This window comes from Manacus candei, unplaced genomic scaffold (assembly GCF_025592945.1).
Source record: "Manacus candei isolate 608988 ecotype Guabito, Panama unplaced genomic scaffold, ASM2559294v1 h1tg000022l, whole genome shotgun sequence".
Classification (NCBI taxonomy): domain Eukaryota; kingdom Metazoa; phylum Chordata; class Aves; order Passeriformes; family Pipridae; genus Manacus; species Manacus candei.
Window position 1 is genome coordinate 5665442 of NW_026138070.1, and position 13794 is coordinate 5679235.

Here is a 13794-nt window from a genome sequence, read left to right on the forward strand (position 1 = left end):
CTCCCTTTGTCTCTCAGAGAGGATCTCACCTGGCCCAGGAGAGACAAACAACGTGGCAGAACTCATAAAATGAGCTAAACCCTCACCCCAAACCCTCAGGGCTTTACAAGGACCTCCAGATCCTTCCCAAAGAAGGTCACTTGTGCAAGGAGTCACCTCTATGGGCTTCAAAAGTGAGCCCAGGGAGTAAAAAAACTGAACTCCCAGAGGGAAACCAACCCAGACAGAGGCAAAACCCCCCAACCAGGCTTTGTGTTCCCTTCCCATCTTCAGCAACTGCCTGAGTGTCTGTCCCTGACCTTTCTGATGGCAAACCTGAGTCACTGCAAGGCTCCTCCGAAGCAGGGGAGGATGTGAAGAGACAAAAAGCAGGAGATAAAGGATCTGGGGTAGCCACAGCAACAGAAACTCGTCACAGGCTGGGGAGAAACCCACGAAGAAGAAAAAAGGCAAAGGAGGAAGTGAACATGAAAAGCATAAAGGGACAGATCGGGGGGGGGGGGGGAGTTTTGGGTCTTGTTAAAAATAATTATGATCGCTCCTGTAACACGAAATACGTCTGGAACAGCCAGGTCTGAGAGGAGGGTTCACAGACAGCAAAACCCAGCTCATTTTTTCCAGTGTGGCTCTCAAATACTGTCTGTTCTTGCCCCAATCCTTCCCCAAAACTGAATGACTGCTGTTTCTGTTCTTGCCCCAATCCTCCTCCAAAACCGAAGGCAGCACAGCAATAATGAAAAAAAAAAAAAAGGAAAATCCCTGAATTTTAAACAAATATGCTTGATAAAACTCCAGGCAGAGAGAAAAAAATACTGTGGATAGAAAGACAAGAGGACTTGGGGTTTTGTTTGGTTTTCCTCCTGGGTTTTGGGAGCAACCCAAACCTCTGCAGCTCCTCACGAACAATGGAAGGGGCTGTAACTCATGGCCAGTGCAACTGAAAGGAAGTGGAGTTATCCATGGAAAAAAAGGCATTATTCTCCCCCAGAAATACAGTTATTAGTCATTTTTACAGTTGGTTCTTAAAACAATCCCGAGGGGCCAGATTTAAGTGACAACAGTCAGACACAAAGCAGCCCAGCCTCACGTTACCTGCTCACACTGGGGGTGAAAAATAAAAGCTGAAGTGTCTCTCAAGTGCCTGAAAAAGAGGGGAAATCTGAAAGGTTGAAAAACAGGAACTCGCTTGGTGACAAGGCCTGCACCTCTGAGAAGGGAAAGTTTCATTTCTGGCAGTAGGAAGACGAGCGTGGGCAGAGGCAGCACCAAATCATTCACCACTCTCAGCCTGTGTTCAGCTACTTCCTGGCATTTTAGGGAGGACTGGACCAAAAAAAAAAAAATTCCAAGCAAGTTTTTCACAGAAAAGTGACAAAGGCTATTAAAAATAAAAAATTGCTATTCCTTCATTTCCGAGAGAGTTTTTCACAGAAGAGTGACAAAGGCAATTAAAAATAAAAAATTGCTATTCCTTCATTTCCAGGGAAATATCTGTGCTGGTTTATTTAAACTGGCAACTCGCCAACCAACACCCAAATCCTCAGCAAATCCAATCACAAATCACAAACTGCTTTGGGTTGGAAGGGACCTTAAAGAAAAGCTCATTCCAACCTCCTGTCATGGGCAGGATTCCCAGTAAATGCCTTCAATCCTATCAAATATTGAGTTTTTTGATGGGATTATCCAGCACAGGGATGGCATCACTCAGTACAGGGATGGGATCACCCAGTACAGGGATGGGATCACCCAGCACAGGGATGGGATCACCCAGCACAGGAATGGGATCACCCAGCACAGGGATGGGATCACCCAGCACAGGGATGGGATCACCCAGCACAGGGATGGGATCACCCAGCACAGGGATGGGATCACCCAGCACAGGAATGGGATCATCCAGCACAGGGATGGGATCACCCAGCACAGGGATGGGATCACCCAGCACAGGGATGGGATCCAAATCTAGGGCAGGATTGAGCAAATGCCACTTGTCCTCAGCTCCCCCAGCAGGGCCAGGAGATGTTCCTTCTCCAGCCCTGTTTTTTGAGGAAATCTCCAGCTGGGGAAGCTGCAGGAAGGCACAAGAACACTCTGCATTGGGTTCATTCCTGTTCAGCTGAGGCAGGAAACGAGGGAGATTCCTGGAAGCAGCTGACGAGCCCACGGGACAGAGGGGCTGAGACTTGTGACACGCCACCAGCTCATCTGTTCCTGTGGGCTGCCCTTATCACAACCCACAGCAGCCTCACAGGGCCCAGGAGTTCTCAGCACCTCTCTCACTTACAGGGAAATGTGGTTCCTGCCCCGTGGCCCCTGAGCTGCTGCTGCCCACGGGCTGATGCTGCTCCTCTTCCGAGAACCTGCCGGGTGTTCCCTGGAATCCCTGCTCGGAGTCATCCGCCCACCCCCCAGGAGGAGTGAACCTTGAGGTTCAAAGAGTTCTTCTGGAGGGGCTGAGCCTTATCATGTGCCAGGTCCTGCACTTTGGCCACAACAACCCCCGGCAGTGCTACAGGCTGGGACAGAGTGGCTGGAGAGCAGCCAGGCAGGGAGGGAGCTGGGATTTGGATGGACAGGAAGCTGAACAGGAGCCAGAGTGTGCCCAGGTGGCCAAGAAGGCCAATGGATCCTGGCCTGGATCAGGAACAGGGTGGCCAACAGGGCCAGGGAAGTGATTCTGCCCCTGGACTCAGCGCTGGTGGGGCCACCCCTGGAGTGCTGTGTCCAGCTCTGGGCCCTCAGCTCAGGAAGGACATGGAGGGGCTGGAGCAGGGCCAGAGAAGGGCAACAAGGCTGGGGAAGGGACTGGAGCACAAGTGCTGTGAGGAGAGGCTGAGGGAGCTGGGGGGGCTCAGCCTGGAGAGGAGGAGGCTCAGGGGAGACCTCCTCACTCTCTGCAACTCCCTGACAGGAGGGGGGAGCCAGGGGGGGGTTGGTCTCTTTTCCCATCAGCAAGACAAGAGGGCTGGGTCTTCAGCTGTGCCAGGGGAGGTTTAGGTTGGATATTGGGAAGAATTTCTTTGCAGAGAGGGTGCTCAGCCACTGGAATGGGCTGCCCAGGGAAGTGGGGGATTCTCCATCCCTGGAGGTGTTTAAGGACAGACTGGATGTGGCATCAGTGCCATGGGCTGGGAACCACGGCGGGGTTGGATCAAGGGTTGGACTGGATGATCTCGGAGGTCCCTTCCAACCCAGCTGATTCTGTGATTCTGTGATTCTATGGCCTCTGTGGTCAGAGCTGCTCCAGGCTGGGTCTGCAGAGCAGAAGCTGCACCCACAGTTCTCAGGTCCCACAGGAAGCCGAGGGCAAGGCAGGGGCGGAACTCAAAGCCACGACTGATCATTTGGTGAGCACAGAACATCCTGAGCTAGAAAGGACCCACAGGGATCATCCAGTCCAACTCCTGGCCCTGCACAGACACCCCAACAATCCCACCCTGTCCCTCAGAGCGTTGTCCAAACCCTCCTGGAGCTCTGGCAGCCTTGGGGCTGTGCCCAAACCCTGGGGAGCCTGGGCAGTGCCCAAAAACCCTCTGGGAGAAGAACCTTTTCCTGAGATCCAACCTAAACCTGCTCTGGCACGACTTCAGGGCATTCCCTCGGGTCCTGTCGCTGCTCACACTGCCTTCTACCTTTAAAACAACTTTTAAGAACCAAGCATAGTTTATCTTACCAAATTATTCACAGTTCAAAATGAAATGATTTAACCAAACCATTAGATCCCTCCCACAGTAGCTGTCACACAAGCAGTTAAATAATCAGCTGCTGCATAATGTTACTTTTTATGTAAAGAAGCTGATTATTACTTGTTATCCCTATAAACTAAATTGAATTTAAGCAACAACAATAACTAAAAAAAACCCTAAAATTAATTCACAAGACAAGCCAGAAAAGTCCTGAGACTTGCAGCACTATGAGGTCAATTAAAAGCCTTTCAGCAATCATTGCAAAATTGTATTTGCTAGACTCACGGGGCAGAGTTCAGTGCCTGCCCCTCCCCTTCTCCTCCTCTGAGTTAATCCTGCTTTCTGCAGGAATTTCACACTCCAGAATTTTTGCTCCCAATCCCGCACACCACACACACACACACACGGGCAGAGCTGCGACCACACCTTTATTTGCAGAAGTCCCTCTCAGCCCTTTGTATACAATACAAATGTTTCCATCCAACACAAATGTTTCTATACATCGTATATGCACCTGGAAAACAGGAAAAATCCTGGCTAAGTCCCCCGTATGTATAACATATAAGGAAACTTATCTTTAAAAACATGGGTTTAGACACCCCTTTGTATTCTTGAATACATTTTTAGCTGCATATTTTCATCATATGCTTCGGTGCTGTGGGATCCAAAGTGTCATTTCTGAGGGGTTACCTACAGGGGAGATACATTTGAAGTGGAAACCACTTCTGAATTGTGTCACTCTCAAGTCTGCTGCCTCTTGAACTGAGGCATTTCAAACACATCAAAAGCTGCCCACGACAACACTTCAGGTTCCTCCCAGATTTTCGAACTTACTGTCTTAAAAAAAATAATAAAAAAAAAAAAATCAGAATGCTTTTCAAAACACTCCAGGCTGCTGAACTTGTGGGAAAAATCAGACAAGTTATCACACACAGTGTGGGGGGGTTCTGGGTGGGGGTTCCACTCCCAGTGTGCTCGAGGGGATCAGAGTTTAGGGCAGAGCAGAGTTCAGGCAGTAAAATCTCTGCCCAAATCCTGCCCCAAAGGGCCAGATATTCAGCCCTGGGTTAATAAATCAGCTCGTGCCTTTTCCCAGGGAGCAGCCAGGGAATGGATGTCTTTTCTAAGTCATGTTTTTTGCAACAATCAGCCCTTCCAGCTCCCTGAACATTCCCTGCCATCCCAGGAATGCAGGGAGCACTGCCAGCCCAGCCCGGGATGCTGAGCACGGGATGTGCCTGGGAGGGAGAACCACAAAATTCCAACGGGAACAGCTGCTCCCTAAGGCCAAAGGGGCACTGAGGAGCCCCAGAGGGACCCAAGGAAACAGCTCCACAGTCAAACAGCTCCACAGTCAAACAAACAGCTCCACAGTCAAACAAACAGCTCCACAGTCAAACAAACAGCTCCACAGTCAAACAAACAGCTCCACAGTCAAACAAACAGCTCCACAGTCAAACAAACAGCTCCACAGTCAAACAAACAGCTCCACAGTCAAACAAACAGCTCCACAGTCAAACAAACAGCTCCACAGTCAAACAGCTCCACAATCAAACAGCTCCACAATCAAACAGCTCCACAGTCAAACAGTTCCACAGTCAAACAGCTCCACAGTCAAACAGCTCCACAGTCAAACAAACAGCTCCACAATCAAACAAACAGTTCCACAATCAAACAGCTCCACAATCAAACAAACAAACAGTTCCACAATTAAACAAACAGCTCCACAATCAAACAGTTCCACAATTAAACAAACAAATAGTTCCACAATTAAACAAACAGTTCCACAGTTAAACAGCTCCACAATCAAACAGTTCCACACAGTCCCAGAACAGGCACATCCCTTGGAACAACCCCCAGGCTCAGAAATGCAGGAGACAGCAAAGAATGGGAAGTCAGTTCTTGATGAGGCTGGAATTGGAGTCCACCTGTTCCTCCTGGATGGGAATTCGACAGCTCCCATCCTCTGAAAGAGAGAATTATAAAAGTAAATACTCAATAAAAATACCAAATAAAAATACCAAATAAAAGTAAAAACTGAATAAAAATAAATACTAAATAAATATAAATATTAAATTAAAAAATTAAACAATAAATAAATAAAAACTAGATAAAAGTAAATACTAAATAAAAATAAAAATTAGATAAAAATAAAAACTAATTTAAAAATAAATACTAAATAAAAATAAAAACTAAATAAAAATAAATAAAAATAAATAAAAACGAAATAAAAATAAAAACGAAATAAAAATAAAAACGAAATAAAAATAAAAACGAAATAAAAATAAAAACGAAATAAAAATAAAAACGAAATAAAAATAAAAACGAAATAAAAATAAAAACGAAATAAAAATAAAAACGAAATAAAAATAAAAACGAAATAAAAATAAAAACGAAATAAAAATAAAAACGAAGTAAAAATAAAAACGAAGTAAAAATAAAAACGAAGTAAAAATAAAAACGAAGTAAAAATAAAAACGAAGTAAAAATAAAAACGAAGTAAAAATAAAAACGAAGTAAAAATAAAAACGAAGTAAAAATAAAAACGAAGTAAAAATAAAAACGAAATAAAAACAAAAATGAAATAAAAATAAAAATGAAAATAAAAATTAAATATTAAAAATAAATATTAAAAAATAAATACTAAATAAAACAAATACTAAATAAATAAACCTCAAATAAAAATAAACCCCAAATAAAAATAAACCCCAAATAAAAATAAACCCCAAATAAAAATAAACCCCAAATAAATAAAAATAAACCCCAAATAAATAAAAATAAACCCCAAATAAATAAAAATAAACCCCAAATAAATAAAAATAAACCCCAAATAAATAAAAATAAACCCCAAATAAAAATAAACACTGGGCTTTAAAACTGGGACCTCCAGCCAGCAGGACTAAACCTGGGCTAAACCTCTGGAACTGCAGCTTTCATTAGGATTAATTATCAATTTTCCAGCAGGAGAGCCCTGATTGTTCTTTTTTCCCCTATGTTTTATCCCATAAAAAGAAGCTCACTCTGGTTGTTGCTTCCACGAGGCCTCCCCTTGGTCTCTTTTCTGGTTGCTTGGATGATGAGCAGCAGGATGGACATTCCACTCACCATGAGCAGGATCAGACACAGCAGGAGGAGGGAGAGAGAGCCTGGGAAAAAAAATACAGGAAGAGATATTAAAAAAAAAAAGATTCAAAAAATTCAAAGATTAAAAAAAAAAAGCTCCAGGTGGAGCTTTCCAGCTTCAAAAGGAGGGATCTGGAAGTACCCCTGAACCACAAAGCCTAAAAATCCCAAATCTGGGATCTTGTGTCTCACTGGAAAGATGTGTAAAATAAAGATATGGTTCTGAGAGAGAGTGGGATTTTCCCTCCCAGGAAAATCAAGTTTGATTTCCCCTCCCAGAAAAAATCAGTTTGATTTTATCCCCCAGAAAAAATCAGTGGGATTTCTCCTCCCAGGAAAATCAGTTTGATTTCAGCCCCCCAGGAAAATCTTCACCCCCCAGGAAAATCAGCTTGATTTCCCCTCCCAGAAAAATCAAGTTTGATTTCCCCTCCCAGAAAAATCAAGTTTGATTTCCCCTCCCAGAAAAATCAAGTTTGATTTCCCCTCCCAGAAAAATCAAGTTTGATTTCCCCTCCCAGAAAAATCAAGTTTGATTTCCCCTCCCAGAAAAATATCAGTTTGATTTCCCCTTCTAGAAAAAAATCAGTTTGATTTCTCCTTCTAGAAAAAATCAGTTTGATTTCCCCTTCTAGAAAAAATCAGTTTGATTTCCCCTTCTAGAAAAAATCAGTTTGATTTCCCCTCCCAGAAAAAATCAGTTTGATTTCCCCTCTTGGAAAAATCAGTTTGATTTCCCCTCTTGGAAAAATCAGTTTGATTTCCCCTCTTGGAAAAATCAGTTTGCTTTTACCTCCCAGAAAAATCAGTGGGATTTCCCCTCCCAGAAATCCAGTCTGAGGGTGAAAATCCCTGCCCAGCTCTTGCAAGCCAAGCCCAGCCTTGGCCAGTGCCCTCCTTACCCCAGTTGGTGTCTGTGGGGTCGGTGGGATCGGGGCAGATGGAAGGACCTTCCCCAGGTCTGGGTGGGGAGGAGATCCCAGCAGTGGAGCTGTTATCCCTGGGGGAAGTGCTCAGGATGCTCCAGGCAGGGGTTGGAGTCCCAGGGACCTCTGGCAGGGGGACAGGGCTGCTGCAAACAGCATCCTGGGCCTCTGTCCCTGCTCTCAGGATGCTCTTCCCAAGGCTGCTGCAGCTGGGAAAAAGAAATACTCAATAAAAACAGCAAATTAAAACAGCAAATTAAAACAGCAAATAAAAATGGCAAATAAAAATAGCAAATAAAAATAGCAAATAAAAATAGCAAATAAAAATAGCAAATAAAAATAGCAAATAAAAATACCAAATAAAAATACCAAATAAAAATACCAAATAAAAATACCAAATAAAAATACCAAAAATCAGTGGGAATTTTCAAGCATTTGCTGCAATGGCTTTCTGAGTTATATCCACCACAATCCTTGTCTGAGCAGCACAAACTCAGAGTTTCTCTCTCACAGAGATGTAAAGAACAACTAAGATGTTTAAGAACAACTAAATCAAAGTTATTAGTGGAAAAACAATCCTGCTGGGATTTTCTGACAGGTAACAGCCCCGAGGCACAGCTGGGAATAAATCAGTGGGAATTTTCCAGCACTTGCTGCAATGGCTTTCTGAATTATATCCACCACAATCCTTGTCTGAGCAGCACAAACTCAGGGTTCAGCTCTTCTAGAGTGCACAGAGATGTGGAGAACAACTGAGATGTTTAAGAACAACTAAATCAAAGTTATTACTGGAAAAACAATCCTACTGGGATTTTCTGACAGGTAACAGCCCTGCATTTGGCCAAGGAACCTTCTGGATAGAAACAAAGCATCCTGGGCCTCTGTCCCTGCTCAAAGGGTGCTTTTCCCAAGGCTGCTGCAGCTGGGAATAAATCAGGGGAATTTTTCAAGCACTTGCTGCAATGGCTTTCTGAATTATATCCACCACAATCCTTGTCTGAGCAGCACAAACTCAAGGGTTATTTTTCCTGGAGTGCACAGAGATGTGGAGAACAACTGAGGCAATCAAAGTTATTAGTGGAAAAACAATCCTACTGGGATTTTCTGACAGGTAACAGCCCTGAGGCACAGCTGCACCTTTAATACAGAAACAAAAACTACAAATCTTTACAAAAAAGGCTGAGAATTCTGTTGTTGGAGGTGAGGAGAGAAAGGGTCAAAGGCTTCAAATGAGCACAGGCTGCTCGAGGCTCCTGAGAGCCACAAGGAACACAATTTTCACTGCCCCTACTGCAGGTTTATTCTGCACATCCTGATTTTTTTGGGCATCAACTGCTCAAGATGTAAAGATGGACACCTCTGGATCAGTGACACCTACTTGGTCCAAGGCTGACAGTTCTCGTTCCTCCCTGGGGAGAAAGTCCCCTCAGGACACGGTGAACACACTGGAAAAAAGGGAATAAAGCAGGCAGGGTGTGAGCCCAGGGAGCAACACAACTGTGTGACAGCTACACAAAAATGAAATAATAACTTAGAATGGTCTGGCTTGTAGAACAGACCCAACAAAAGCCTCTAAAAACCCGAGATATCGGGGCAGAAGTAACACAGCACACCCAGTGGTTGGTTTTAATCTGCAAGTGGCAGGATTCCCTGCTTTGGCCACTGGTAAATGATGGATATTACCAAGGAGAACGTTCCTGTTTCTGACAGGAACCACAGAGCAACAAGTTTGAACAACTCCCCTCGTGGGGAGATGTCCAAGAGAGAAATGCCAGCAGCTTTTACACTGGAAATAAGAGGAGACAAATGACAATAGCTTTTTTTTTTTTACACTGGAAATGACCACCTCAGTCTGGTGTGGAGGCAAGGGCTGGGAGAGCCTGGCACATCCAGGCAGGGAGGGAGCTGGGAGTTTGGATGGACAGGAAGCTGAACAGGAGCCAGAGTGTGCCCAGGGGGACAAGAAGGCCAATGGATCCTGGCCTGGCTCAGGAACAGGGTGGCCAACAGGGCCAGGGAAGTGATTCTGCCCCTGGACTCAGCACTGCTGAGGCCACCCCTGGAGTGCTGTGTCCAGTTCTGGGCCCTCAGCTCAGGAAGGACATGGAGGGGCTGGAGCAGGGCCAGGGAAGAGCAACAAGGCTGGGGAAGGGACTGGAGCACAAGTGCTGTGAGGAGAGGCTGAGGGAGCTGGGGGGGCTCAGCCTGGAGAAGAGGAGGCTCAGGGGAGACCTCCTCACTCTCTGCAACTCCCTGCCAGGAGGGGGGAGCCAGGGGGGGTTGGTCTCTTTTCCCAGGCAACCATCAGCAAGACAAGAGGGCTGGGTCTTCAGCTGTGCCAGGGGAGGTTTAGGTTGGGTATTGGGAAGAATTTCTTTGCAGAGAGGGTGCTCAGCCATTGGAATGGGCTGCCCAGGGAGGGGGTGGATTCTCCATCCCTGGAGGTTTTTAAGGTGAGACTGGATGTGGCATCAGTGCCATGGGCTGGGAACCACAGCGGGGTTGGATCAAGGGTTGGACTTGATGATCTCAGAGGTCCCTTCCAACCCAGCTGATTCTGTGATTCTGTGATTCTCTAATCCCTGACTCACCACTTCCCAGGGGCAGCCCAGCTGGCATGAACCCTGCCCGGCACACGCACACCCTGTCCGAGGTCTTCTCACACTTCTTCACCTCCACGCTCCCTCTCTCTAAAAAAAAAAAAAAAAAAAAGGATTAAAAAGCAAGTGAGATACAAGAGATAACACTGAGAGAGAACACAAATTAATTCCCCTCCCTGTGTGGAAACACCTGCAGGGAACAGAGAAGAACCCTGCAGTGTTTTCAGGCCCCACCACGGGCAGGGGCAGGAGAGACCAGACATTGGCACAACCCAGACTCTGGGTGGGAGGTGAGAAAGCAAACAGAGACTGATTCTTCCTGACTTTGTGGGAGGAAATGCCCCCCTGCCAGTGCCTTACTGGTGTTGCAGACTGTGCAGCTGTTGCAGAAGCTGTGGTGGTGCTCACTGCTGAAATATTCATCCTGGCAGGGGATACACTCCGTGTCCGCCGTGGCCGTGCAGCGGTTCCTCATCCTCTCCCCTAAAGCAGGGATCACAGAGCACACACACTGCTTGGGATCACCACAAAATCCTCTTTCCCCCCCCCCATTTCCCCCCCTGAATTAGGATTTTCATTTTCACAGGGTAATGCATTTTCACCCATTAGGACAAAACAACACCCTGAGTGTGTCGGTCCCACCTCCAGCTCTGCCTGAGAACGTTTGGCAGGTTTAGACATCCCAGCATCCCAAAAAACTCTGACCCACAGCACTGGGAATGAGTAGCTAAACTGGGATAAAAAGGGCCTGAGAGCTGAGGCAATGATTCTCCCAGCAGATCCCAAATATCCCTTCTCCAGACCACCTTTCCACAGGGTTTGGGCATCTCAGTTTGCAGCCAGTGCCCGGAAAAAAAGGCTGAGGCTTTGTGCCCCAAATAATTCTCCCAACAGATCCCAAATATTCTTTCTCCAAACCACCTTTCCACAGGGTTTGGACATCTCAGTTTGCAGCCAGTAGCAGGAAAAAAGGCTGAGGCTTCATTCCCCAAATAGTTCTTCCAGCAGATTCCAAATATCCCTTCCCCACACCACTTTTCCATAGGATTTGGGCATCTCAGTTTGCAGGTAGTGGCAGGAAAAAAAAGCAGGTTTTTAGCCCAGCAATAAGTCTGACTTCCAGTGTAGTACAATGGCTTTGTGACAGAACCTGCCTTCCTTCAGGAGTTAAATATATATATTTATACATAAATGATGCAATTCAGCCCAAATAATCCCAAACAGGGACAAAAATGGTTGTTCCCTTCATTTTGCTTCTCCATTTTCCCATCTGCAGGTAGATGAGCATCAAGCCTCTTGCTCACTCTAATTCTGTTTTATTGAGGGCTGAGTGGCAAAATTAGGATTATTAGGGAGCATAATATGCGCAATAAATGCCATTTTTACCATCTGCACGAGGAAGAGACTGTGAAAAAACGTTTCCCCAACAGCAGCACATTTTCTAACAATGCAAAAACCTGATAAGAGGGTTTTTTTCAGTTTAAGGGGGAAGAAAATGTGAGAGATAAAGTGTTATTTATCTGTCTCTGCCCACAAACGTACCTTGAGTTCACAAACACTCAGATTCTAAAGAATTTTGAGAATAACACCACAAACTGCCTCAAAACTTAAGATTAAAGGCTGATTTTAACCCAATTAGCATCCTGGAGGATGAAACTCCTGCATCCATCTTGGGGATAGATTTAATGATGAAAATAAGAATTAAGGAGGGAAAACCAAGCTGGTTTTTCCTGACAAAAGGCTGAAATCCCTCCTGGAGACTCGTGGATTGGGGAAAAAAAATTTGTTCAATCTCTACAAGAAGAAAGGAGGAAACAAATACAGTCCCTATCAAGTAACTTTGCTCATCTTCATCTAGGAATAAAGTATTTTTGTTTAAAAAAAAAAAACCACCTTGTTACACTTTGCTGATCTCTATGATCCAAAAACACTGATATTTTTTCCCTTAAAAAAACCCACCAGTAACAGGAGTAATATAAACTCTGCCACAAAGGAAAAAAGCTTCAAAAAACACCTTTAGCAACAGAATTAATAATTTTTGTTGTTATCTGAGACTTCTGAGGTTCTTTATGTGATAAAAGACAATAACAGAAATGCCACCACTTTTTTTTTTAACAGACAACACTCCCAAAGTGAAAATGCCCTTGACTGACACATCAGACACACAGAAATTAAAGAATAAAAGGAAGATCCCTAAATTTTGTATGTTATAGAAAGAAAAAAAAAAATCTGAAAGATCTTTTATGTCATAGAAAGATTTATCTGATTTTATGTTATAGAAAGAAAAAAAGCTCCTCACCAAATTTTCTCTACGTTATCCTTCCTCCAGCCTTAAATATATCCTTGTATATATTTAAATATATCCTGAAATATTCCTAGAAGGCTGTTTTATACATTTATATATTTTATATAATAAATAAGATTTCCCACCGAACCCGACTTACCCGGGGCACAGTCGCTGCAGCATTTATCCCGGTACGGATATTGGTGTTCCCTGCATTCCAACCCCCGGGAATCGGGAACAGCAACCAGCAGGAGGAAGAAAACAGCGGGAAAATTCCCCCCTGGCCGTGCCATCCCCGTCCCAGCCCGCTTTGGGTGCTCGGGGAGCAGCGATTTCGCAGCCCCGGGGCCACCAGAACAAACTGATATTTCGGGCGCCGGGAAATTCCCGGCGAGTTTTCCACGCCCCCTTCCTTCTTCCCACCCCCCCCTTTCCTTCTTCCCACACCACCCCGAGCCCCGGGGAGGGTTTTTTTTTTTTTGTTAAGTTCATCACTGAAAGATTCGCAGGCAGGAAGGTAAGATGCTGAATTGCATTTTGAGGAGGTTTCTATTCTTAGCTCTCCGCGCGGCGACTCCAAAAGAGCGGCAAAGGCCAGGCTGGGAATGCCAGGAAAAGCAGGAAAAGCAGGGATGGAAGAGGCTGAGCAGCTCCCTGGCATCGCAGCTGTGCCCCTACCTGACACCAACAGGCAGAAAAAGCAGGGAACATGTTAAGAATTATTAAATTTAATTGTTTGGTCTCTCAGAATTTGACTCGATTGGGCAAGGAATGAAATTTTTGGTCTTCCCGAGATTGGAGCAAAGACGTCCCACAGGGAGCAAATCTCTGATTTAGATTTAATTTAGATTAAAAACCACAGTCAGGCTTCCCAAGTCACATCCAGAGGGGCAAAGGAGACTTGCTTGGAACACCAGGAACTCTGGAATTGCAGGTTTCCTGCAGGGTTTGGGAAGGTTGGACGGCGACATCCCGGTGGGATTTATCCGGAGCTGCCGCTTCTCTCTACTCTCCTAAATTTCTGGGAGAGGCAAAACAGCAACTGTTTTACTACTTCTCCTGTTTTCCAAGGATTTGGGAAGACAATCCCTATGGAAAAGAAGTTATAGCCTGAAATCTTTCCTTCCAAAATGTGACTCGTCTGGGCAAGGAGTGAAATCCTTCGCTCGGGCTTTTCG

General features: G+C 45.2%; 1 protein-coding gene across 2 annotated transcripts; it reads right to left on the reverse strand.

Moving 5' to 3' along the window:
• Nucleotides 1-3857: 3857 nt before the first annotated feature.
• TNFRSF4 (TNF receptor superfamily member 4) lies at nucleotides 3858-13022 on the reverse strand. Of its 2 annotated transcripts, XM_051786427.1 has the most exons (8): nucleotides 12777-13022; nucleotides 10693-10815; nucleotides 10324-10422; nucleotides 9111-9177; nucleotides 7709-7941; nucleotides 6704-6829; nucleotides 5612-5649; nucleotides 3858-4520 (listed from the first exon to the last, which is right to left on the reverse strand). In XM_051786427.1, the coding sequence occupies exons 1-8, from the start codon at nucleotides 12907-12909 to the stop codon at nucleotides 4425-4427; spliced, it is 915 nt and encodes a 304-aa protein (XP_051642387.1). In that variant the 5' UTR covers nucleotides 12910-13022; the 3' UTR covers nucleotides 3858-4424. The 2 variants fall into 2 exon arrangements, with proteins under 2 accessions (XP_051642387.1, XP_051642388.1); XM_051786428.1 differs by lacking the exon at nucleotides 3858-4520 and having other exon boundaries at nucleotides 5569-5649.
• Nucleotides 13023-13794: the final 772 nt, after the last annotated feature.